The sequence below is a fragment of the Euphorbia lathyris genome, chromosome 3 (assembly GCF_963576675.1).
Source record: "Euphorbia lathyris chromosome 3, ddEupLath1.1, whole genome shotgun sequence".
Lineage (NCBI taxonomy): Eukaryota > Viridiplantae > Streptophyta > Magnoliopsida > Malpighiales > Euphorbiaceae > Euphorbia > Euphorbia lathyris.
In genome coordinates, this window is record NC_088912.1 from 108,971,451 (window position 1) to 108,998,981 (window position 27,531).

Genomic DNA, 27,531 nt, shown 5'->3' on the forward strand with positions numbered 1-27,531 from the left:
CAAATTGAGCAATAATATAATAGTTAACATGTTTTGAACTTTATATTCTGTTCAATGAATGTAGAAATGCACTTGTCAAAAGAATTACTCTTATTATTTGCAATTCTTCAACTAAAGGTTTGAGAATAGCTTTAAGTTTAGTATAAACTATTTGAGAAGCTCTAATGTATACATGTACATATACATGGACAAGTGCATGCCTGGATACATATATACATGTAATTTGCACCATCCATGTCACAACCTGAAATATGTTAGATATAGTGCTTCAAATTAAACTTTATATAAGTGACAAATTAGTTACAAATGATTATCTGCAGGCAGGTCGCATCACAAACAGCAGTGGTTCCACAGTTGCCATCATTTCCATAATGTGAATTACATGTCCCATACAGCAGTTTCAGCAATCCCAAAATCTCTCTGCATAAAACCTATATCAGTTTCAGCAATTTAATCACCTCAATTCCAGCTACAAAGAAAGCCAAACCCAGAAGCTTCTGTCCCCAAAGTCCTCAGCGGAGGAGAAAAAAAAGACCCAAATGAAGGAAATGGTCTAGACATGGAGAATCATTCATGGACCCAAACTCTAGAAGAGCTGACTATTTCAATTGAAGTTCCTCCTTGTACCAATGCTGAAGATGAACCTCAAAAGAGCCCCAAAAAGATCGTTGGCGCACAAAAAAAGAAGATAATGGGACAATTAGGAGAAGAAGAACTGGCGGCGTTTCAGAATTTGTCTCAGAATGCAGAAACAATCCTTGCTGTAGTTTAAGGCAAACTTCCTGGGACAGCAGAACATGGAGTGACTAACCCGAAAAGCGTTCAGGATTCCGAAACTGATTTTGCAAGACAGCAAGGGGACTCACTCATTGCTTGGCTTGGAAATATAGTGAGCATTCTTAACAAATTTCCTTACCTAGTCCATGAACCTTGGAGATGTTTTACCCAGATTATTTGATATCATAGTTGTAAGACTAGAACCTATGCAGAGGCATTGCAAACACATGATGAAGATGAAGAAGATCTCAATGAGAATGATGTGAATATAACATTGATCTCAATCTCAATCCCAATCGAAACAATGACTCCCCCAGGCATGTAATCATCGCCTGAGTTTGTATTTTCAAAATCCATTGCAGCATGACTTTGCAAGCTTCCTTCACAAATTTATTGACAACAACTGAGACATAGTTAAGAAACAGAATTTCAATATCCACAGTGAAAGCCAACAATTGAAGTTGCATAATGGTTGCTGCAGCAGACCCCACAAAAACGACAAAAGGATCTTCTTCCTCCAATTTGTTTCATCATACAAATTCTGTCCATCCCTTGCACAATTTAGCTCTCCAATTCCCACAAACAACCTGACAGACTAGTGTTTTCTTTCACAAACTTCAAGTGTGATGAATTACGAGAATGTCATCAAATGCTTGTGAGCAAAGCTATTGTGGATGTGCTGCAAGAAAAGACCAGGAATCTATTGAGAACTTTAAATCATCCAGTTTAAGGCCTCACAAGTCCCCTATATACATCAGAAGGTCACAAGACGACATTTAAAAAGGGATTATCAGGCATGAAAACGGAATGCCCTATATACATAACAAGGCAGAAGTTCCATTTTTTAATTAGTTGTTAGCTTCTTTGCTTTTTAAAATTTATAAAACAACAAGGTTGAATATATTACGGGTCCTTTAAACACATTCAGAGGGGATTTGAACAAATTCAAATATGGACCACTTAACCTAAGTTTAAGAGGCTAAAACATCATCTTAGGTCAAAAGATATTATGTTAAATAATAAAGAAAATGAACCAAATTATTAAGAAATAAATAATAAATTTTTTTATATACTAATATGTATAAATTAAAAAATGCTAGTATATAATATAAATTTAGGGTTGTAAACTTATCAAAAAACACAATGAACCATCCAATAAAGCCAATTGTTCAAAACAAAATAAAACCAAGTACTCACTTGCAACCTCGTGATAATAGTAATGGTTTTCGCCGGCCACATTCTGCAGTCACTAGGAATATCCTTGTTTACTTGGGAAGATGTTGACTTCTGTTTCTTCATCGTTATTCTTCCTGCACCCATTCTCATGTGTAAGTTGTTATTGTCAAGAAGTTTTGCACAATTCAATACTCTTTTCCGAAATACAGTTTTCTGGTTTGAAGAAAGTATGTAGAAATCACTGTTTCTTTTTCTGATACAATCAATATATGCAAATCAAAATTAAACAGACAAAAAAACAAAACCTGAAAATATGGGTTCATTTCAAGTGTAAAAACTGGAGGATCCCTCAACATGGAATACCCAAATTAAAAAGGAAGGGAAAGCAAACAGGTAAATGAAAAATCAATTAGACATACTAAAGCCTTAGTCTTCAAGTAGAGAGAGTGGCGGCATTTTCCTCTTCTTCACCTTTGTTGGAAATTCTGAATCCAAATGGGTTTTGATCGGTGATATCTGACTCAAGCCTCTCTCTTTCTAATCACAACTCATCTGCTTATTATATGCTTGAAAAATGTAACCCTAGAAAACACAAGGGAAGAAGATCACTATTGAGGCTGGATCTTTAGGCATTTCAAGCAAGCCCATTGCTTAACTAAACAATCTAGAAGCCCTTTTTGGGTTTACTTTTTTCCGCAACTAATTTAAGTTTAATACATATCCCAAAAATAAATATATACCCTCTAGCTTATTTGAATTGGCCAATTTTAGATTATGTCAAACTAGTAAAATTAGTATTTTTAATAAAGTTTAACGATTAGAATTTATAATTTAGAAGTCTAAGAATATATTTTTTCGGGTTTATGATTTATAAATTGAAGTCTAAAATTTTTAAAGTATGGTGTAAAATCATAATACATAGAGAATAATGAAATATTAATAATTAAGTTTTGTGATATCATGATGCGGACATCGAATCTGGCGGATCTCGTTCTACCAAGTATCCTGGTGGAACATCTTTTGAGGTGGGCAAGGCAAACAACACGGGTCTGTCCTTGATGGCGGATCCTAGAGATTACTTCCTGAACAAGGGTTAAACTTTTCCTTCCTTATGAAGGAAACCAGCCAACAAACTGTACCTTTTGTACTATTTGTCTCTATGCATTACCCATTTTATCCTTTGGTTTACTTCTTTATTGTAACCCTAGAAGGGGTATTCATTGTCATTTCGTTGTCTTTAGGGGAAGTATTTAAACCTCCACATTTTTGTAAGGATACACAACTTTTATCAATCAAACTTATTTCTGTTTGAGAATTCAAGGTTTATACCTCACTTCTTCTAGTTTAGCTAGAGAATAACATTTTTGTAGGTTTACAATTAAAACCTTTGCTGACAGCTTGCAATATGTATCATATCACTTAAGTGTGATTTTGTACTTAATTATGATATTCATGTATTTGATCTAAAAAAATGCTCATGGGGGATTGGTTCGCGCAGAGATTAAGTCTGAATCTTTAGACATTTCAAGCAAGCCCATTGCTCAACTAAACAATCTAGAAGTCCTTCTTGGGTTCAGCTTTTTCCACAATTAATTTAATCTTAATACATGTTCCAAAAATTATTGTTACCCCTCAATTTATTTAAATTTGCCAATTGACTTTATAAAACATAACTAGGGGCGATTGGTTCGCATAAAGGTAACGAAATGGAAATAAGGAGAAAGGAATCGAATTACTCTAAATTCCCTTGTCTGTTTGTTTGAGTTCCAAAAGGAATACGATATAAAGAAATGAAGCAATAAACCAGAATTTTACTTTTAACAATAATTTCTATACATACATATGTGTTTATATTAATAAATTAATCACAAGTAATTATAAGAATGAAAATCAATTACTTCAACTATTAAAACAAAAAGACAATGAGACAAAGAGGAAACTGAAATTATTTTAAAATGCATAAATATTCTATTTTAATAAGAAAATAATTATTTTAGAATAATTAAAAATCAATTTTAAAACTGAATAATATGAGAAACAAATATTTGTCAAAAAAAATTTTAAGGTAAAAAAGTTAAACCAAATAAGTACAACGATGAAAAGTGAAATTAGTCTACGAATTAAAAATATAAGGAAATAAATATAAGGGTCAGAACAAGTATCAAAAAGTAAAATTTTGTCAAAAATATTTTTTGAGAAAAAAATTAAAAAATATATAAGAATAAAGATCAAAAGTGAAATTAACCTAAAAATTAGAAATGTAAAAATAAATAAATATATGGACCAAAATAAAAATTAAACATAAAATAGAGTGTAAAATAGAATTTTATAAGGAGAAGAGAGATTCAAATTCGTAAGAGATGAGAAAAGGAGTGAAAAACCTTAGAGGTTGTTTGGTTGAAACTTCGGAATCGAAAGCGGAATCAGAATATGAATATGGTCGAATCGTAATCAAAATGACTTTTTACTTAGGCCTAATACTAACATAACCCCTGAACTTGTCCAAATATTGCAACTCTCTCCTCCAACTTTCAATTGTAATAACTTACCCCCTTAAACTTGTCCAATTGTAAAACATAACCCCAAATTGGATAAGTTTGAGGGGTAAGTTGTTACAATTAAAAATTGGAGGGGGCAGTTGCAATATTTGGACAAGTTCGGGGGTTATTTGTCTATTAAGCCTTTTACTTATTATGTTTGGTTCAATCTAGAATTGGAATCTGGTTTCCTTTAGAAATATTTGGTTTTTTAATGAATAATAATATAACTACAATAAAGAAAATTAAAAATTCAGATTGTTCTAAAAATAAATGTTCATATATACAAAGTTTTTAGTCTTTCTTATTTCTTCCTTTTGTCCGACTTCGCATATTTCGCAATATGCAAAGCATGCAAAGACAATACGAATTCGCAGAAAAACTTTCCTTTTCGCAGATTTCCAATATACGAAGTAAAAAATGTGTTTTTAAGCAGTATTATCTTCGCATACTTCACATATTGCTAAATATGCAAAGTGGTATATAACAAAAACAAACATAACAATAAGGCTGCAACAATAATTCTAACATTAAAATCATAACATTATCAAAATTTACAACAAAATTATAATAATAACAACATTAAAATCATAACATTATCAAAATTTACAACAAGATCATTTCAAAGTCAATGTGACCAATCTTGATGGACATTTCTCCCAACATCCTAGAACCTCGTCCCTCTCTATATCCCAGTACACCGCCTTCTGTATTCATTCACCTTCACAAAAATTAAGTTGTGTTAGCAAGAAAAAGAACAGTTTGGCTTAACGAACGAAGTTTGCAATATGAGAAATATAACAGAAAAAGGGATGATTTACTTCGCCAAAGCAGAATATGCGAAGTCTGTGAAGGTAAAAATCATGAACGCTTCTCTTCACAGACTTCACCTAATCTGTTTTCGCGAAGTAAAATCATATGTTTTAGCCTCTTTTCCTCGCCAGACCTTCACAAAAGCCAATTTTGCGAAGTGATTTTCTGGAAAAAAAATAAAGAGAAAACAATAGATACTTACATTTTTTTCCATCTTTTACTATTAACATGGTCAATAACCATATGATAAACGCAGAAAACAATCAAAATAACGTGGAATAATGATTTCTTCGATCCAGAAAAAAAACGGAGAGACGAGAAAAGACATGAAGATGAAGAACCATGACTTAATTTTCTAGAAATAGGAAGATTAGGAATCTAAGAGGAAGTAAGAAGAGAAAGACATGGTGATGATGAAATTGGTATACAGATTTCACAATATAAAGGAAGAGAGAAAAATCAAAGGTCTTAGAATGGGAAGGGGAAGAGAAACCGTAAGGAAGATGAAAGGGGAGGGGAAGATGAAAGATTGGGGTATGTTTGGGAAAGTTCAAAAAAATTGATGAATTTTTTATTAGAGATAAGTTCAAAAAAATCCAATGTAGTTTCATGTTTTTAAGATCTGGTACCTGTGGTATTTTTTGAACAAAAATAACCAAGCAGTTGGCAGGGTTAGCAATTTTGGGTTGATTTGGTCAAACTTGGTTCGATAATGAAAATTTTTCAACAATTATTTGAGCAATGACGCAACATAATGGTGGATTTGAATTTAAGTTGCATATCTCATATGTGCAGATATTTCTAACAATCATTTCTGACCATCTCATAATGGCTGCTGGGGCCTATGAGAGAACCTGCCATTAGTCTGGCTGGTACTCTTTACCATATGCTGTTGAATAATGTTTGATTGAGGAAGTGAGGTGCGTGTAGTTTAAGGCGTCTCTGATAATGGATTTGGTTGCATGGACCTTGACATGCCATGAGGTGCCTCCAAAATCCACCTTTGTGTATGAAGCTGCACAAATTGACTAGGTTTTGTCAGGCTTTTGTAATGGGGGGTTTACTTGATCAGGCAATGCACCTTGTATTGAGCTTTGCTGGTTCTGACCCAAAACAATTTTACGAACTGCAAATTCTTTTACACAATCTATCCAGCTTTTTTCACATTCGGTTCATCTTTGCTTTCTACTTCTTATAAACATTTGTTATTGGGGTTCTAAATTTCATGTGAGCCATTTGTTTTGGATGATTCTGTATCCTGAAGTCCATTTTACAAGTCATTCTTCTGACCGTAAATCATGTAATTTTTCTGTTTCAGATTTTATACAATCTTCCCCTTTTTCATTTGCATGTTCCCGAGCATCTAGTGTTCGTTTATTTCTCTAATTTTTACGTAAACTAATTCTTGATTTTTCGAAATTGACTTTAGCCTTTTGTTTTGCTAAATTCCATGTCCAAAAGCTCTCATACTGAGTCGTTCAAACTTTAGTCCAAATTTTTGCTTGACTTTAATTACTTGTGCGACGTTCAATCCGCTCGAATCAGAAAACCACAAACGAAGTCAGCCCATTTCCTTGCCAACAGATCGTGGTGTTTGTAAATTCCAAGCCAACATCAATTCAACGCCTCGCCGAGATAGTCGATTATGGCTCCGATTTTGTGGTTTGAATTTTTAATTTCATTTCCTTTATTATAATTATTACAATTCAATTCATGTTCATGTTAATAGTTATACCATAAAAATGAGTAGGGTTTTTCATATGTAAAGACACATTATATTAGTCAATAATATGGTTAATGTATGTAGCTTGCCACATGTCTTTACATCACCAAAATTACAGAAATACTTTATGGAATACATTAAAAACAAAGAAAAACCCTCAACTCACCCCACCCATGTGATTCGAATCCATGACCTCTAGGATCATAGGTAAGCTCTCAACCAACAGGCTAAGAGCGTCACCACGGTAAATGCTATATATATATATATAGCTTATCAGTAACCGAAAGAGAAGATAAAATCATTTATATGGTCTGATTAAATATAAGAAATGAGGTGTTTTCTCCTCTAGTTATGGTTGATCCTTTGGGCATTGTGCAATCTTATCCACTAGGACAGCTTTTCTTTCGCCAATCTGAACCAAAATATGGGGAATACCATTTTCAATGGTTATCAAGGTTTTCTTGCATCATCTATTTGAATATATCTACCTTAAAAAATGTAACTTAAAGGTATTATGAAAATTCAAAACAAGGTTTTTTCATTTTAAGGTGTAGTTTGTAAAATTGGAACTGAAAACACATAGATTTGTTTCATTTGGCATGTATTCGAAAAAATAAAAGCCTTTCAGTTCCTTGTCCAACAAATGTTTGTGTTGAAGCCTTAACAAGTATACCAGTTCAAATTCATATGCACTATCTTCATTAATGTTCTTATGTTGACCTATGTATTTCCTCTTGATTGCCACTTCACTTAGGTCCCATAACCATAACCATCATTTATAGACAACGCCATATCTGCCATCCCCAAGCTTTGCGGATTGCACCTATCAGCTGAGAAGTCATAAAGTGCAGCAGCAAGTTTAGCAAGAAACCGAAGTATTTCTGCTGACAAACAACTAATGTAGTGTAAGAACGTTTAGCAGCTTCACATGACTTGCACTTCTTTTAGTCCTCCTTTTAGTCATGACTGACAGTTACAGAAACACAGTGGATGATATCAGCAGTTTCAGGGCCTATGTCAAAATTTACTTAGTCAAATTTTAAAGCAATGACCCATAAGATGGCTGCATTATAATCACGAATGAAGGATTTTCGGATTGAAAATTTGACATTGATCTTTCAACAACCTTCTTTGTTCTTCCTTTATCAGCTTTTTGTTGGTTATCAAAGTCTTATTTTCCATTTGTATCCCTGGTTCGACAAACAAAGAAAATCATTAATGGAATAAGTATTTAAAAATATGACCTAACCTTCTGGTTATAAGAATGAAAATAACTTACCTTCAACCTGATCATTTGCGTTAAATGTTGTTGCAAAATTCTAAGCCTTTTCGAATTATTCATCAAGATTAGCGCTTGTTGGCAAGATTTCATCAGAAACGTCAATTTCTGATTCAACAGCTACAATATCTAGCTCTTGAAATTGTTGCTGGTCAACATTAGCGTAATATACTTATCATATTCAAATATACTGATAAATATTGAACACAATAGACAAATTGCAACGCAATGCAAAACGTATTTGTTATTTAGAATGTAAACTGAGGAAGCTTTAAATAGCTTTACAGTGAACAGAAATCCAAAAACAGAAACTAACGTATCCCACATATACAGGAAACGTGATTACAGCAAAGACCAAATCAAACTCTAACTTATTCCTAGTTTCTAGGAACTTATTGTTAACAGCAAAGACTACTTCAAACAAGAAGACACGTTACTTAACACTTATTGTTAACAGCAAAGACTACTTCAAACAGAGAAGACACGTTACTTAACAAAACTCTCCCCTAAACTAAACTTGCTTACAGCAAGTTAGTTTATACCCAAGCTGCTTCGAACACCAAGTGCTTCTCTAAGCTTCTCAAATTCATCAAGCTTTAACAGTTTTGTCATGATATCTGCAACTTGCTCATTCGTGCCACAATATTCCATTTTAATTGACCCATCATTTACAAGATTTCTTAAAAAATGAAATCGTACATCAATATGTTTGCTTCTCCTATGAAGTATCAGATTCTTTGCAAGTTTAATAGTAGAAGAATTGTCACAGAGAACCTTCACATAGTCAATTTTTGTACCTTTAATTTGTTTCAGAATTCTCTGCATCCAAACACATTGACACGCACATGAGGCAGCAGCTATATATTCTGCCTTTGTAGTTGACAGACTCACTACAGGTTGCTTCTTGGACGCCCAAGCTACAGCTCCTCCACTTAATACGAAAGCATATCCTGATGTACTCTTTCGATCATCTATATCACCAGCATAATCACTGTCCGTATATGCCATTAACTCAGTTGTGCAGCCTCGTTTGTAAACAATGCCAAAATCAGCAGTACTTTGAATATATCTCAAGATTCTCTTAGCTGCTAACATATGTATCTCCATTGGTTTTGACATAAATCTGCTTATGAGACATACACTGTACATCAAATCTGGTCTTGTGACAGTCATATATAGCAAGCTTCCAACAATCTGTTTGAACAAGGCTCCATTTACTTGAGTGCCTTCCTCCTCCTTTGATAGTTTGTTTCCTGGAACAATTGGATTTCTGGCTCCATTGCACCCTTTCATCCCGAATTTTTCAAGCATTTCACTGGCATATTTCTTCTGGCTGATGAAAATGCCATTTACTCCTTGATGAACTTCCACTCCCAAGAAATACTTCATTTCTCCTAGATCAGTCATCTCGAACTCATTCTTCATAGAGTTTTTGAAATTTTGTATCATAATAAAATCATTGCCTGTAAAAACAAGATCATCAACATAGAGACTTATAATTAGAATCTTGTTGTTCTCCTGTTTTACAAACAAGGTAGGATCACAACAACTTCTTTCGAACCCTTCTTTGACGAAGTATCCTTCAATTCTACTAAACCATGCCCTTGGAGCTTGCTTTAATCCATAAAGAGCTTTGTTTAGTTTGTATACTTTGTTCTCCTCTCCCTTAACTTCATAGCCTTATGGCTGAGCGACGTAGACGTCTTCTTTGAGTTCTCCATGCAGAAATGCGCTTTTAACGTCTAGTTGAAACAGCTTCCAACCATTTTTCGCTGCTACTGCAATTACCATGCGAATAGTATCCCATCGTGCTACTGGTGCAAAGACCTCATTGTAGTCAATTCCCTTTTCTTGAGCATACCCTTTTGCCACGAGGCGTGCTTTACATTTGTCAATCTTTCCATTTTCGTTCAGCTTGGTTCGATACACCCACTTGACACCTATCACCTTCACTTCCAAAGGAGCCTTTACAAGTTCCCAAGTTTGATTTTTCTTTATTGATTCGATTTCAAGATCCATTGCATCCCTCCATTTCTTCAATTTTGCTGCTTGTTCATAGAAAATGGGATCAGCAGATATACATAGAGCAAAGTTTTGTACCTCATCTTCAAAGAATCCTTCTCCACTTGTGTAATCTTCTAAGTATGCAGGAGCTCTTCGTTCTCTGATTGAGAAAGATGAATTAGAGGTATTGTTGGGGCTGGAATCCAGTGAGTTAGAGCTGGAACTTGCTGAATTTGGAACATCACTGTTGGAGCTTGAATTTTCTGCGTCATTGGAGGTGATGTCTTCATCTACATCTGCTGTATTTTCTTCATCTAAATCTGCTTCTTCTTCACTTTTATCTCCTTGATTGTGGGCTTCTTCATATTCTTCTCCCCAATCAAGTACATCAGTAGTCTCCTCTTTTGTTTTTGCCCAATCCCATCTTTCATCTTCTTCAAAGATGACATCTCTGCTGATGGTTACTTTCTTTGTGAAAGGATTAATCAGCTTATATCCTTTGGACTCCACACTGTAGCCGATTAGGACTAATTTCTTACTTTTTGCATCTAACTTCAATCTCTTTGCATCAGGTACATGAACATTTCCAATGCAGCCAAAGACCCTGAAATATTCAATGTTAGGTTTCAAATCGCTCCAACATTCTTCTGGAGTTTTATTTTTCACAGAGGCAGTGGGACTCCGATTGAGAATGTGACATGTCCACTTCGCAGCATCTGGCCAAAGCATTTTGGGCATTTGTTTTTCTTCAAGCAAGCATCTCACCATATTGAGGATTGTACGGTTTTTACGCTCCGCAACTCCGTTTTGTTGAGGCGTATACGCCGTAGTAAGCTGTCTTCTTATGCCTTGTGTTTTGCAAAATTCTGAAAATTCTTTGGAGTTGAATTCTCCTCCTCTATCTGTTCTTAAGCTGCACATTGATAGACCACACTCTTTCTCCACCATTATTTTGAAATTTTTGAAAGTCACAAAAGCTTCACTCTTTTCGTTCAGAAAATAAACCCACAGCTTTCGACTAAAGTCATCTATGAATGTTAATATGTACCTCTTTTGACTGTAGGAGGCAGGCGAAATAGGACCGCAAATGTCTGAGTGTATGAGCTGTAATTTCTTTGTGGCTCTCCAATTACTCTTCTTTGAAATGGCTACTCTGTGTTGTTTTCCCATCATGCAACTTGTACATTTTTTTGTTGGGGTTTTGATGTTTGGCAGCCCTCGAACCATCTCTTTGTTGTGCAGCAATGCTAGATTTTTATAGCTCAGATGCCCAAATCTTTGATGCCAAATTTCACTCGATTCTTCAATTTGTGCGTTGAAGCAAGAAGGTGATTTCATGAGAATGTTTGCAATAACTACAAACATTTTGTTTGCTGTCATTTCGCTTTTCATTATAACACCACGAGTCGGATGATATAACTTGCACACTCCATGTTTGATAAGAATGGTGATTCCTCGTTCTTGTAATTGACCTATACTCAGCAGGTTATTACGCAATTCAGGTACATAAAAAACATCACTCACAATTTGGATTTGGCCTCCAACTTCGAGCTTGATACCCCCTTTCCCCATCACCATCAGCTTGGAATCATTCCCAAGTTTAACAGAATGCTTAAAAACTTCATCAAGTCGTGTGAACCACTCTTTGTTTCCTGACATGTGGTTCGAACATCCAGAATCAAGAAACCAGATCCCTTTCCTTTTGTCTTGCTTGAGATCAACTTGCGCCATTAACAACATCTCATCTTCATCATCAATCTCGGCATAGTGAGCCCGTTTCTCTGAATTTTGACATTCATGCTGAAAATGTCCCAAATTGTGACATTTATAGCATTCAATAGCAGATTTGTCAAAGAATGATCTGCCTCTGCCTCTTCCCCGACCTCTAAACGTGCCTCTGCCTCGTCCACTTCGGTCTTCATGTGTAACTTTCAATACTTGATCTTCTTCTACAGATCCTTTCATCCTTTGTTCGTGAATTAAAAGGCTGCTTTGGAGTTCATCCACAGTTAAAACATCAACATTATTTGATTCTTCAATTGAACATACCACGTAGTTGAATTTTGGAACTAAGGATCGAAGAATCTTTCCCGTGATATCATCTTCTTTGAGACTTTCACCACATGATTTCATCCTTTTGGCAATTGAGAGTGTTCTTCCAAAATAGGCATTGACACTTTCCCCTTCTTTCATCTTCAGAATTTCGAATTCAGTTTTTAGGGTTTGAAGTTGTGCTCTTTCAACCCTTGTTGGCCCTTTAAATTTCTGCTTCATCGAGTCCCAAATCTGCTTGGATGTATCATCGTTCAGAATGGTTTCCATAATTTCTCTGGCAATGGCTTGATAGAGATAATTCTTCACCTTCTTGTCTTTCAATTGCTGTTCTGCAATAACTTTAGACTCTGCTTCTGATGGCTCTCTTCCTGCTGGAATCTCTGTTATTCCGTCTTCTACTAGGCTCCAGAATTCCTTTGCTCGAAGGAAATTCTCCATCAATTTTGCCCAATGTTCATAGAAGCCATCAAATTTTGGGATAGCTGGTTGCACAAAACCATTATTGTTGCTTTCTGCCATCTCTTCACACTCTTCTCTCGTGTTTCTCTCACACTCTTCTCTCTCAATAAGGCATGTTCTGGCTCTGATACCAAATGATAAATATTGAACACAATAGACAAATTGCAACGCAATGCAAAAAGTATTTGTTATTTAGAATGTAAAATGAGGAAGCTTTAAATAGCTTTACAGTGAACAAAAATCCAAAAACAGAAACTAACGTATCCCACATATACAGGAAACGTGATTACAGCAAAGACCAAATCAAACTCTAACTTATTCCTAGTTTCTAGGAACTTATTGTTAACAGCAAAGACTACTTCAAACAAGAAGACACGTTACTTAACACTTATTGTTAACCGCAAAGACTACTTCAAACAAGAAGACACGTTACTTAACATATACATGATCAAGTGAGTGAAATTCAGCGAATTCTAGCCATCCATTTTGTAGTCAAAACCCGCCCTCACTTTTTGCAATATCAACTTTCCATTTTTGACCAGAAGGCGCCTTCAAGATTACTGGACTCTAAAGATAGCCTCCAATTGGAGCTTTGCTAGATTAGAAACTTCAGAAACTTCATAAGGCAAAAGAACAAATTCCCTAAAGCATTATATGTATAAACTCAAATTGGAACTTTGCTAGATTAGAAAACAAACTAAAAATAAGTGCATCAAATTAACATATATACAAATAATGAGAATGAATATACATACACTTCCAGGAAGAGCACAGGCAGAGCAACGACTTTTCTCCAAGTGAAAGCTATTGTTCAATTGATGAATGAGATAGAGAATTGGTTCATTCTTTTTAAGTAAATGTTGAATATCAATGTGATTGACAAAGATATTGAATAAAAGAGACTTTCTTGACTAAAGAAGACAATGTTGGTGAAGAGCTGTTGTGGTTACAGATATATGAGATTTGAGAAGCTAGAGTTTCTCTCCATGAATCATTTTGTTTATATATGAGATTTGGGAGGGTATTTTTGTAATAAACTTTTACCAACTATGGTTTCTTTACATGAACCATTTGTTTATAGGTTTAATTAAATTTTATTGATGATTGGTAACTACAAAACCATATTATTTGAATTCTAATATTTGAGGTATAAACAGTGGCTGGTGAATCATCCATAGTATTTAAGGTCCTACAACAAGTTCGGAGGCTTATAAGCAATTGGGATGATATATCAAAATGATCTTAAAGTTCATGAAGAAATACCAATTTAGCTCTAACGTGCAAAATAACATCATTTTACCTTTACGTTTGTGGAATAGTACCAATTTAGCCATTGGTAACGAAATTTGGGGTAATTGGTACCATTTCACAAAAATTGAGGTGTCAAGTTGCATTATTCAGGCTTAAATTGGTACATTTCATAAACATTCAAGGTAAAATGATACTTTTCCAAAACTTTGAGACATTTTGTATCTTTCCATATATCCACGTAGTACAATAACTCATTTTGACTGTAATCAATCCAAATTGTTCCGTATAACATTTTGAATATAGTTTTTGGGGTTAAGGTCCAAAAATACCGATAACATTTTCGGTTAGGAGCAATTTTACCCATAAAGTCTAAAATTGTGGAATTTTACCCCTAACGTCGATAGCAATTTTACTCATAAAGTTGATAATTTGGGTTGATTTTCGACACTATTATAAAACACAGATATTTTTTTCTTTATTCTGCAACAATTGGAGATTAATATTATAAAAAAGGATTTCAAGTTTTTTATAATTTAATAGTAGAATTGGAGATTAATATTATAAATTTGGTGAATTTTTTGAATTTTTTGTCCAATTTGTACAAAAAACTATACTTTTTTATATTTTTTTTCACATCTCAACATATGTTTGTGATTTGATGCAAAAATCCATGACCGAGACCGTTTGATAAATTATTTATGAAATTGACCAAATTTATCAACGTTATGGGTAAAATTGCTCTTGGTTTCCAACGTTAGGATAAAATTGCACCATTTTAGACCTTGGGGTAAAATTGCTTATGACTAAAAACTTTAGAATATTTTTGCACCTTAATTGTAGTTTTTGTAATTCTCTTTTAACCCTAATTGTTCACACTCATTTTCTGATTAGAGTGAGCGGCGGCAATGGCACAACTCTCAAGCGAGTTGATCATCGAAATACTTATGTGGTTGCCCGTGAAGTCCCTCCTGTGTTTCAGATATGTTTCAAAATCTTTATGCTCTGACATTGATAGCCCTGATTTTATCAGTTCTCATCTAAGCAAGTCTTCTCAAAACTTAAATCTCCGCAAACTTCATGTTTGTGATTTTATCAGACCAATTGAGTAACAAATTTCATGTTTGTGATGTGAATGTCGAGCTTCAAGAAGATATTATAGGCATAGAAAAACAAGTCTCATCCTCATTGAAGAATGTCTATGGTTACTATAAAGGTTTGGTTCTCTTGAATCAAAGTTCATTGTACCAACCTAAATTAGAACTGTCCCTGTGGAATCCATCCACTCGCCGGTGTAAGGATCTTCCTGATTGGCCTTTGGAAGACCCAGCTAATGATCAATTTTATTACTTAAATGGGCCAGGTTTGGGTTATGATGACGCTATTGATGAGTACAAAGTGTTTTTAAGGGTATATGTCAAGCGAAAACTTGATATTGAAGTTCAATTTTGGATTTATGGGTTTAAATCAAATATTTGGAGAAGGATTCAGAATCCCCCTTCCCTCGGATACAGAATAGATAGGAATGTGTATCTTTGTGAAATGGGTTACTTCACTGATGGTAGTCTACATTGGTTATCCAATTCAGAGGTTGTGGCATTTAATATGAGAAATGAGACATTCTCCTTAGTTCCTCAACCTGTTTTATCTTTCAATTCAACTGATAGAGTTTTAAGGTAATTACATATTTTAGGAGGATGCCTTTGCATCAGCTATTTCTATTGTTCAATGGTGCCCCATGCTTATTTATATATGAGGAAGAATGATGGGGTTAATCAATTTACTTGGACAAAGTTATACTCTGTTTTAAATCCCTTATTTTTTGACATATCTTGGTTTCTATGTGTGAATGTCATTGGGTATTCAAAGAGAGGAGATAAGATTCTACTTAATGTTGGTATAATGAGTAATATAGTTTCATATGATCTTAGAGAGAAAAGTTTTGCTAAGGTTGGAACATGCAATGATTCTATTTGGAATGGTCGAATTCTTAGTCTTGAAGTTGAAAGTCTTGTGTCGGTAGGCGGCGGAGCCTAGTTGTTGAAAGACCAACAAATAAAATATAATTTGTCCTAAATGTGCTATGGTCTAAATATATTCACAACAATGAACATTAACAGTAGTGTGGGATTTTGAGGCCCTTAATATTTTTTATAATGTGAGTTGGCCAAGGTTTTGTATTTTCCAGATCAACCTGCTGGAGTGAGTGAAGCAAAGGTGGTAAGACTGATGTGGCTGCTTCTGATAGGACTGATGTCGCTGCTTCTGATAGGAAAATGCAGATGGCTCGTGATTGACTTAGTTCTTTATATTACATACTCATAGGTACAACTAGCTATTCGACTTCGTAGATTTCTCAATCATCTGTATGTCATAGCCTTAGAATAACTTAGACCAAATTTATCATCTGTTTAATTCAAGCTATATCTATTCTTCTATTTAGAGATTTACTTACAGCAGCTGCTGTTTTCGGCATATCCTCCAAGCATAAGCCCCTATATTCGAGACTTAGGATGCTGATCATTCATACTCTTTCACATATGTATCATTTGATCATGTTTATAAGGGACAACATCAAGGATACTTCGTTCCATCTTTCATGAGAATTTTTCGAAAATTCTTTCACTACAAAAAAACAGGCCTTTAACAACACTTTTATAGCAACAGTTTTATAAACTGTCTCATGGGCTCAACTAAAAAAGCCCAAAATATTAATTGGGCTAGACTAATCCACAGCTTACCTATGCTTGTAATCCCTAATTCCTAAATCCACAGTCTCTCGTTCTTCACATCTCCTATGTCGCAATCTGAAATTATCGTTCGTCAAACTTTGGTTCTGCACATCTCATACATCGTAGTCTCAAATGGTCGTTCATCAAACTTTCGTTCGTATATCGCAGTCTCCAATTGAGTCCGTCCGCCCAAGGTTAGACTTCCGATCGCCCATCGTTAGTCTCAAATTATAATTAGGCTGAATTTTATTGTTATGTGTTCTGAAATATTTTCGTTAGACACTTGTTCTTTATCGTTTGATTTTTTGAGATCGTTGTCTGCGCGTTTGATTGTTGTAGATCCTTTCTGAGCTTTGGGTTCTTCACGGTGCTTCTTCAGGAACCTAGATCAAGGGTAAGTCTGAATCTCTATTTATACTTTCTTTTTTCTCTTTTTCAATTGTTTTTTCGAATTTGTTTGTTTTCTTCGCTATCTAGGTTTCTGCCTTTTCTTATTTGTAGATCGATTTCCCTACTTCCTGAGCTTGGCTGATTAGTTTCTTCTGTAGGTTCAAGTTCTAGATATGTTAATGATCGACCTCTTGCTCTATTTGTTTGTTGGAATTTTAAGCATTGGAATTGGGGATACATGGTGAGTTGTTGCTGTGTATTTCTATCACTTTCTTTGAATTTGTTTACGTTTGTTTGTCCATTCTTTTTTTTTCTTGTTCTCGAATAGTCAAATTGAGGACTTCTCACTTCTAGGTCAAGCCTTTTCAATCCCAATTCAAAATGAAGGTAAAATTCCCTCCTGAAATGACCTATTAGCTGCTTAAATTTGGTTAAAGTGATACTCACTTCAACTTGTACAAATCTCCTCTTACATTGGTTAAAGTGATGCTTGCTTCAACAATCTCCTCTTACACTGCCACATAGGAATAATTGTTGTTGATGTATTCAGCGTTTAATTGTTGTTGAAATATTTTTTTTATGAATTGAAGTTGGTAATGCATACTAATGCCTGTCTAATCAAGGACCCTTTGCCATGTAGAACTTGTAGATATCTTGTATAAATTAGTCCAAATGTTTGACTTGTAGATATCTTTCAAATTGTACCAGCTGTTTTTAAATTAGTCCATATCTACATGTAGTTGAACTCCAAAAATCATGTGGAGATCCTTTAGTTTATAGACAGGTACTGTTTCTAGATATAGATGCTGAGTATCTCATTTTTGTGTTTATTTCTTTTTTTAATTCTGTTCTTTCTTGTTTAGCTTACTGATATTGTTTATTGTCTGATTTTCCAGCAAAGCTTACAGCTTATTAGTATTAGTATAGGGCAGCCCATAGTTTGTCCAAGTGATATGGAATACAACTAATCTTGGCCAACTTCCTTCTCTCTCTCTCTCTCGATCTTTGGAATGAGTCGATTAATAATCTTCGCCAGCTTCCTTCGCCAGGTTCAAATCGCTCTATGGATTTCACCACCCATTCGATTCATGTCTGCAGGAGGTATGAATTATCGTTCTTATTCTTCTTCTCAATCGTTTTCTTCTTCGTAACTGTTCTTTTTGTGGATTAAAACTCTGATTTCACAAAACCTAAATAGAATTTCACTATTCAGGTTTCTTCATTTTGTCTTCAATCCTCTCTTTCTCTCTTTCTCTCTCATAGTCAATGTTCTTATATTCAATCTTCAGTTTACTTCCAGTTCAGGTTCCAGTCCTTGTAACCTACCATGGATTGTTTCAATTAGGTTTCAGATTTTCAGTTTTCGTTTTTTTTGCTTTCTTTTTGTTCTTATCGATTTTATTCTTCTTCATCTTATCTCTATTCTTCTTATTTCCTTTTTTTAGAGTAACTCTGATTGCACAAAACATAACTTCTCAATCCTCGTGATTTATTGGTCTCAGTAGCTGCATGCAGGACATTGGGCGTTGGCTTTTAGAAAGCAAGTGTGGGGATACCGAGCGTCTATGAGAAGCCCAACTGGGGCTAGACCCTATTCAATGCAAGGTTTATTCTGAAGGTTAATCAAAAGGTAATGGTATAGTTTATATAGTAGAACTAACGTTTCTTATATTTTGCAATTTTAGAATTTGCCATTTGTAACACAAGAATTCTAATTATTATGATTACAGAGAGAACTAAGAGCAGGTGGCATAAAAGGACCTTCTTACAATTTCTTCCATGCAAACCCCAAGGATATTGTTAAAATTGGAAAGGAGCTATGGCCACTTCCATGGAATTATCAGATCATCATGTATTTTATGAAGTTCAGCCTCATTTCTACTATGGACCAAGCAATATGGTAACTTCTTTTTGCTGTTAATTAAGGCAATTAAGTTATAATCTTTGGTCTTAATTGGGGCTTATTGGATGCAGGAAAGAACTTTGTGCAGTGGCTAGGTCCAAAACCTCAACTGATAGCTATTGATACTCATCTGGCTAAACAGATTCTGTACGACCAAGAATTAAACCCTAAACCTGAATTTGAATCTTATGTTAAAAGGATGTTTGGAGATGGACTAGTTAGGTAAATGGAACTCCCAAAGAAAACTGGCCAATCATGCCTTTCATAGAGATAACTTGAAGGTAACCATATATTTTTCTGGCCAATAGCTATTGTTGCATCGACTTTAGATTCTTTACTTGATCTAATGGCTGGTGGTATACTTTGGTTCACTCATGTTTCTATGAAAAACACAAATATTTACAAATACCCTGTTATGGCTACACTTGGTATGCTGTTTGCCCTCACTCTGCTTTTCGCTTCAGTTTATTATATCTTTCATTGTTGTTATTGATAGTGAACATCTTCACTGATTATGAACATGTTACCTCATCATTCAACCTGTTTAGCTTGTTGTTTTACAGAAAATATACATATTATGTGGAATGATACCATGGTAAAGTCTCACTTTGATATTATACATGCTACTAGCAGAGTTGAACTTGCTGCTCTTATTTCCAATTAGATTGGCTTATGACTGTCATACTTCAGACCTGAAATGAAAGAGAGAAAAATATTTTGAATTATTTGTCATTCTAATCATGTTTTTAGAAGCATTCTAGGTGTTAGTCTCTCAAATGAGTATAAGCTTTATTAAGCATTCTAGGGTATCCAGGCGTTGTGACACTTCACAAACTTATGTCTGTTTTTCTATTCAACATTGCAGCTAGCAGGAGTTCAATGTGCTGGGAACCCACACTTTTGTGTGAATGAGGGTGGATCATATCAAGAAGAGGGGCAGAAGAACACTAAAGGTTACATTTGAGGCAAGGTATGTGTCATATGTGAATGTACAACACTGAAATAATGTCATCCGTATTTTGGCATTCATTGATCGTTGGGTTGCTTTTCAGGTGGGAATGAAGCTGGTTTGCACTTTCTTATCACTACCTGTTCCTTCTAAATCATCAAATGTTTCTGGAGAACAATTTAGCAGTATGACAAGTAGAATTGTCCCTGACTATCTTGAGCACAGAGAACACTTCTAAAGATTCTATTAGTTGGATACATTGGATCTGGGACAAGCACTATTTTTAAGCAGGTAGTGAAAATAAAGTAGTGGTTTTAGACTTGTGGCTCAGAGATGATTTAATCTTGAAGAATAAGACCATCTACTACATTTCCATTGTGATTTTCACCCAATTTATGTCATTTCAACATTAAAAAGTATGCACATTTCGAGTTTTCGACTAATTACAATATGGAATTGCTGCAGGCCTTGAACCATATTGATGCCATTCCTGGAATCCTCCTCCTTGTAAGTATATATTCTTCCTTAATTTATCCTCATTTTCAATTTCATCACTTAAACTTGTGCTTAATTAATCATACATTTTCAATCACTTTTCCAGATTTTCTTGGCCTTGCTCATTTGCCCTTTTGACTTTTTTATCGACCTACTAGTTACTGCTTCCTTCGTGTTCTTCGCAACATAGTCTACTCTTCATTTTATAAGGTTCTAATGGTCGACTTTTTCATGGCTGATCAACTTACTAGCCAGGTGAGGAGGAAGCAAATGTCAATGTAGAAAGTTATGGAAATGACCATCTTGGAGTACTCATGGTGAGTTGATTTGTTGATTGTTACGATTTAAACTGACATTCTTATATGAAACTTAGTCTAATTCTCCTACTTTCTGAGTCTTTATTTATTAAGCCTATTTTTTATGAGATTTTGTAGGCTGAAATGCTGAAACTATTTTTCTGAGTCTTTATGGAAATGACGATGCTAATGCTGTTGTTCAAGGAGCTCAGTGGAAACTTACTCGTAGTCAACAAATAAATTTAGGTGGATTTCTATGTTATTGAACTACTTTTAGTTATGTTTCCAGATTTTGTTAATTTTAGTTATAATTTTGAGAATATCTGTCAATGCTGTTGCACTCTGTAGAACTTTGGCTGGCCAGCTCTTCTTCGGGTGGCTCGGCGACAAATTTCCACTCCGATAGACTAGTATCTCGCACCAAGACACTGGAGGAGTGGGTTCTCGATGATGGATCCACCAAGCATACTGTTGCAACTGATCATTTGTTATTGACATGATGTAAATTGTAATAACGTGTTTGCTTCCTCAGATTGAGGCTGCAATCCCAAAATAATTGATATGAATTTCGACAGAAATTTCGTCGGTAAATTTATATTTGGTTACTAAAATTTTAGCGACGGATTACCGACTGAATTTCAGTCGGTATTTTTTTAAATGAAAATGGATGCTAGAGGCGGTTTAAACCGCGTGTAGAAAAGCGCCCCAACAGCTGCAATAACAACACTTTTCCGACGGTTACAAAACCCGTCGGTACTATTTGTAGCGACGGTTAAAACCGTCGCTACAGTAGAAAAGTTTCGTCGGTAAATACCTTTTTTTTTGTAGTGTTTATATGGTCTAAATGAATATTTTTGTGTTTAATACATTTATGTGTATTGAAGCTTAGCTATACAAGTAAGCAATTGAATCCTAATGTTATGTAAGGTTAATTAAATTCAGAGTGACAACAATAAGTGCTTTCTTCATTTTATTTATCTGAATTTTCTGCAACAGAGAACCTCTTGTCCAATTTACAGATTAAGAGTTTCTTTACTTGTATTGCTCAAATAATACTAAGGAAAATTAAGGTAAGAAACTGAAAAAATGAAAAAAGAAGCTTTCTCAAAGGTGTAATCGGAGGCCGAAATGAATGAATTTAGCAAAAAAATGGCAATGTCATTGGGCAACAATGATTCTTGCTGGATGGCCCTTACTACCCAAAATAGGCTTAGAAAAAGCAAAAAACGGAACCTCAAAAAGACTAAAAAATTTGAAAACTACCATTAATCATCAAAATTTATCAAATTGTTCTCAGAACTTATAATCTAATTCTCCTACCGCATCCTGTACGGACTATTTTGTGGGCTGTTAAGCTTGACGATGATCATAGAAGAATGGAAATCAACATTAAGTTACATTAGCATATGAGGTGTTAGATGAAAGTTTTATGACCAACATTGATAAGCATATCAGAATCAATATTTTAGAAAGTATGGTCAATAGTCAAGGGTAAAGTAGAATTTTGATCATTTTTAGGAGAAAGAAAAGATCAATAAATAATTATTCGGTTTTTAAATCATTTCATTTTGTACTGATCAAATGTTCTTTTCAAGTATCAAAGGAAAGTATAGAAGTTGTTAAAGTTTGTCCTTGCTAAATTTGATCTGTACAGAATGAAATGATTTAAAATTCGATAATTATTTATTGATCTTTCTCTTAAAACTGATCAAAATTCTACTTTACCCTGGACTATTGACCATTTTTTTCTAAGATATTGATTCTGGTATGCTTATCAATGTTGGTTATAAAACTTTCATCTAATACCTCATATGCTAATACAAATTTGATGTTGATTTTCATTCTTATATGACCAGTCAATCTCAACAGCCTCCATTTTTCCGATTAGGCTCAATGAATATCCTTCCTTTATTGGATTTTTAACTCTAATCATACCCTGGACTTCTAGGCATCTTCAATACCATGACTTGACATGCCCAATCTTTCCATGTTCCTCCATCTCTTTGCTCCCTAAAACATAAAATGCACAAGCTTCATAATGAGTAATCAAGTACTCAAGCACCAATTGTACTAGCATGACAAAAAAGAGAGATAAAATAGTATGAGTAAACTAACTAAAAAAAGGATGCTAACCCTACAAAAATTTTAAAAAAATTAACACTAGGAAATATTATCTTACTAATTAAAATTTTGTTTCTAAATGTCATAGTACAAACTTTGCTTTAGCTCTCTTGTTTCTGTTTGGGAAAACTTAATTTTGATAGACGTGCACATTATATTTTTGGATACTTTTGGTTCCACCCAGGAAACTTTATAAAATTTTGATCTTTTTTACTCATAACAATAACAATTTAATAAGTCATCTCAAAATGATGGAAATTTTTGATAAATCAAGTTTTTATGATATAACAAACACATATCAATGTAAAGTCACTTAATCTGAGGTTTTTTACACTTAACTTTTCTAATTATAGAATTTTAACAAACTATCAGACACGAAAAAAATGATTGTTATGTATCGTGTGTGAGTCTAAATATAGGAAAATGGCATATAACAGTGACTTTGTTAATACAAAACTTCACTTAAGTGAAAACAACACCTAATGTTTAGTAACCATGGGTGCATTTAACCCCTCAATTAACTTAATTACAATGAATATTCTCACTAAAATGGGATATGCCTTATGAAATTCGTAACCCAATGACACATGGAAGATTGTTGTTGAAATATATTTTTAATCATGGTATTACGCCATATTATTAAATATGGGACCACACCATATATTACAATATTTCCAAATACACCATGCTGTTAAATATTTATATATGCTACACAGATGTGTTCAATATCAAATTTGGATTTTATTACCTTGACATCATTGTTCGAATTCAAATGATGTGAGTTTTTCTTCAAGTTTCTCAGATTTTTTAGTTATTTTACTAAATTTTTTTTGTCAGACCTTTGTTTGTAAGGGAGTGATTCACAACGAATCCCACCACAATTGTAGCTAGAATTTGGCACATCTTTTTTTTTAAAGGAGAGAAAAAGCCAAAGAGAAAGAGAGTTTTTCACCTCAAGCTTAACTCACAAGAATGTGAAGCTAAACAAAATAGGTAAGGTTAATTTATAGAGGTTCTTTTATTTTTCTATATTAGAAAATTATTATTTACTTATTTATTTAATCTTACTGTTGGGAATAAAGAAGGAAAGGAGCCTTCATCAAATTATACCCAAACCACTATATGGAAAATAAGAGTTAATCAAGGAAATTAAGGACTGATTTCTAATTCCAATTCAATGTTTTAACTCAAGAGTAATTTGACAGATAAGGTAATGAAATACTAAATTATAGCCTAGCTTATGGATAGTATTTTTCTCCTATTATTTTTATAATAAATCTCTTAAAAATTATTATTTTAAGCATTTTTATTTTCATTTGGGAAGAATTATTATGAAAAGAAAATTCTTTTTTTAATGAAAAAAATCAAAAGATAATTAAGTGAGAGAAAGGAGATATAAGTTAGGATAAATTACACCCATGGCCATTGAACTTTACCCATTTTCACATTATGGCCACTGAACTTCATTTCTTTCTTGTATGGCCACTAAACTTTACATTCTTTAATATCGATGGCCACTCAATTTTAACTAATTTCTTAAAATGACCGTTAATGATCGTTAACGACCTCAAAATGAAAATATTCAAGAATTAAAGTTGTTCAGAACGACATTTACCATGAAACCACATTTTTTATTTTCAAAAATCACATTTTTTGGAGCTTTCTCTCTCTAAAAATTCACTTTCTCTCTCCTAACCAAACAACACCCAAATGACCTCAAAACGAAAATTTTCAAGAATTAAAGTTCCTTAGAATATCATTAACGCTTTGGATTTTTTAGTTTTAGCCGTCAGGAGTCGTTTTGAAACGTTAAGTGGCCACCGGTGTTAAAAAATGTAAAGTCCAATGGCCATACCGGGAAGAAATGAAGTTCAATGGCTATAATGTGAAAATGGGTAAAGTTCAGTGGCCATGGGTGCAATTTACCCATATAAGTTAGAATTTAGATTTCTCTTGGGAATTAAGGATCACTTTAGTTTTAAGTTGGCTAATATGATCAATTGAGTCCAAAATTAAATTTACTTATCAACTTAACCATTTAACTTGACTGAGTATTTAACTTCCACATTAGAACTTCTAAACATGGTTATCGAAAAATTGAAATAGCTTACTGTATTTTTCCAGGTTGTTTATAAATGTATTAGTAACAAAATAAACATTTTAGTCATTTTGACAAAAAAAATCCAGATTACTCCTAGGTGAAAGACCTAATTGTTGATATTTTAGCAACCCCAACTTCTAAAATTTTATGGCTTCAATCATTACTTCCACAAATTGGCTTTCAATCATCTCAATCACTAGTTTTGTGGTGTGATAACTTGGGAGCAATTTATCTTATCACCAACCCAATTTTTCATCATTGATCAAAACACCTCTAAATTGATTTGGACTTTGTTTCCGATAAGGTTGCACACACAGAATTAAAAGTTTCTTAAATTTCCACTATCGATCATATAGTTGTCATTTTCGGCAAATATTAGAAGCCCTGAGTTCTCTATGTCAAATGGAGGACCTTCCATACATATTTTGACACGTGTAACATGGACCCACGTATATTGGAAGAGGCCCCACTATTTTAATTATTATTTGGGATCACAATACATGTGTCCAAATGTGAATTGGGATCTCCGAGTGACATGAAAGACCCGGTGTTTAATATAAGAACTCGTCATTTTCACTAAGCCACTACCAAAGACTTGAGGGGGACTGATAAGGGTTTACCAAGTCAAGCCTTAGCGCACCAAATTTGTGGAGATTTTAGTAAATAAATAATTAACTAAATATCATGTGTATTCTGTATTTGAAATAGTCTAGATTTATTTGAAATTTAAATTAGTCTGTTATAACTAATCATATGTATTCTCCTTTAAAGGCTTGATGCTTCTCTAATGAAAATTACATTGAGATATGAACTTTACAAGTATGACCTATCATTTCCTCTTTCATCAATTTTTACAGTAAGATTTCAATGTTAAAAATTATGTTTATAAATAATTATTAAACTCTGTCTAAATTAATATTAATCACATATATAAATAATAATTTAATAAATTAAAATCATTCAAAATTGCAAAAAATAGCACATATTATCCGGGTTTTTTTTTTCAGTCACGGCTTTTCAATAGCATTAGGATAATGAGAGGCCCGAAAATTTAATTTATTTCACAATATATGTCTTAACAATAAGAGTAAAGTAAAAAAAAATAACAGACTTATAGGGGTATGGTTCCCCAAATGGCTCCCTTCTGAAATAAATATATAGCCACAAATCAACGTCTCCAAGTTTTTAAATATTGAGACTGCAATTTTTGAAATGGCCAAGCCACATCTTTTGCATTTGACTTTAACAATAATATAGTTGCTAAATGTTTTCTCAAAAGTTACATCTTTATTTTGTTTATCTTGGTTCAGACAAAAATTACATAAATCCTAATTTATAAAAAAATTAGAATATAAAGACTAGCATCGTAGGGCTCTAAAATAATATGTATTATGAAATTACTCATGTTACTTTTTCTGAAATTACAACATTACCTAAATATTTTATTACAATGTGCATGGATAAATAGTCAATCTAGCTTTTCCTTTTCTACTGACTTGTTTACATTAAGAGACTAACAAATGGAGCAATCAGTTGAGATAGATTTTAGGAATTATTTTAAAGTGCTTTAGGATGTTTGGAAGTTAGTTTAGAAATACTAGAAGTAAATAAGTTGCTTAAAGCCATGAACAAAGACAATGAAAAAACAAAATAAGCCTTCTACTAGTGTTCTGACTTATTATCTTAATCTGAAATTCTGATTCTTACATATTGAAGTTATGTATTCTTCCTCCAAATCTAATTTTGATATGGTGTATATAGGTTCTTCACCTTAACAAAATTCTTCAAATGGAAACAATTCTGATGACAAAACAGACTGCTTCAAATATAAGGAATTTATACCTTTACTTATAGATAATACATATAATAGGGTTTCTACTTCAAAAGAATTTGATATGGCTTCATCTTCCAATAAAGAGGTGAAGATTTCTCTGAATTGCAATTTTTCAAGAAACCCTTCTTTTCAAAGTCAAAATCTAATTGCAGTTATTGGAGAAATGGAAGATGAATGCGGCAGTAAATACAAAATTTGTGTTTTCTCTTTAATAAAACTATTGGAAATGGTTTGTGAACATTTCTTGCTTGTAAATCCTAATTCTATAAATGTGTCGTACTCCAAAATGCCCAAGATTCATTAATCCCTAGCCATTTTAAAGAAACTGAAAAAATGAAGAAGGTAATGGTGCCCAAAAGTCTAGAGTCTTCAAAGGTAAATTATGCTCTGGTTCATGGCAATAATTCTGAGTCCAGAGACAGAAATGGAACTGTTCATGCAGCTCGAGCTACTAATCTAGTACCAACTAAAGGCAAACACGTGCCTTTAGTGGTAACTGAAAGTTCTCTTGGGATCTAGAGAGGCAATTTGGTTCCTGTTGTACTCCAACCCATTAATTTATCAAATGGGGCTGCTGGCGAAACATCCCTAACACAACCATATGGGTGCAGGTAGCGGTCTCAAAAGGCAAACATGCTT

General features: G+C 33.8%; 1 protein-coding gene across 11 annotated transcripts; it reads left to right on the forward strand.

Moving 5' to 3' along the window:
• The first annotated feature begins 16,806 nt into the window (after positions 1–16,806).
• Positions 16,807–21,414, forward strand: LOC136224513 (uncharacterized). 11 transcript variants are annotated; one of them, XM_066012874.1, is made up of 14 exons: positions 16,807–16,997; positions 17,143–17,197; positions 17,352–17,434; positions 17,522–17,580; positions 18,090–18,294; positions 18,696–18,823; positions 18,924–19,093; positions 19,168–19,377; positions 19,962–20,066; positions 20,149–20,336; positions 20,511–20,552; positions 20,792–20,857; positions 20,975–21,082; positions 21,185–21,414. In XM_066012874.1, exons 1-5 carry the CDS (start codon positions 16,936–16,938, stop codon positions 18,107–18,109), a joined length of 279 nt encoding a protein of 92 aa, XP_065868946.1. In that variant the 5' UTR covers positions 16,807–16,935; the 3' UTR covers positions 18,110–18,294; positions 18,696–18,823; positions 18,924–19,093; positions 19,168–19,377; positions 19,962–20,066; positions 20,149–20,336; positions 20,511–20,552; positions 20,792–20,857; positions 20,975–21,082; positions 21,185–21,414. The 11 variants fall into 11 exon arrangements, 8 of the variants coding, with proteins under 8 accessions (XP_065868946.1, XP_065868945.1, XP_065868944.1 ...); XM_066012873.1 differs by having other exon boundaries at positions 18,699–18,823; XM_066012872.1 differs by having other exon boundaries at positions 18,709–18,823.
• Positions 21,415–27,531: the final 6,117 nt, after the last annotated feature.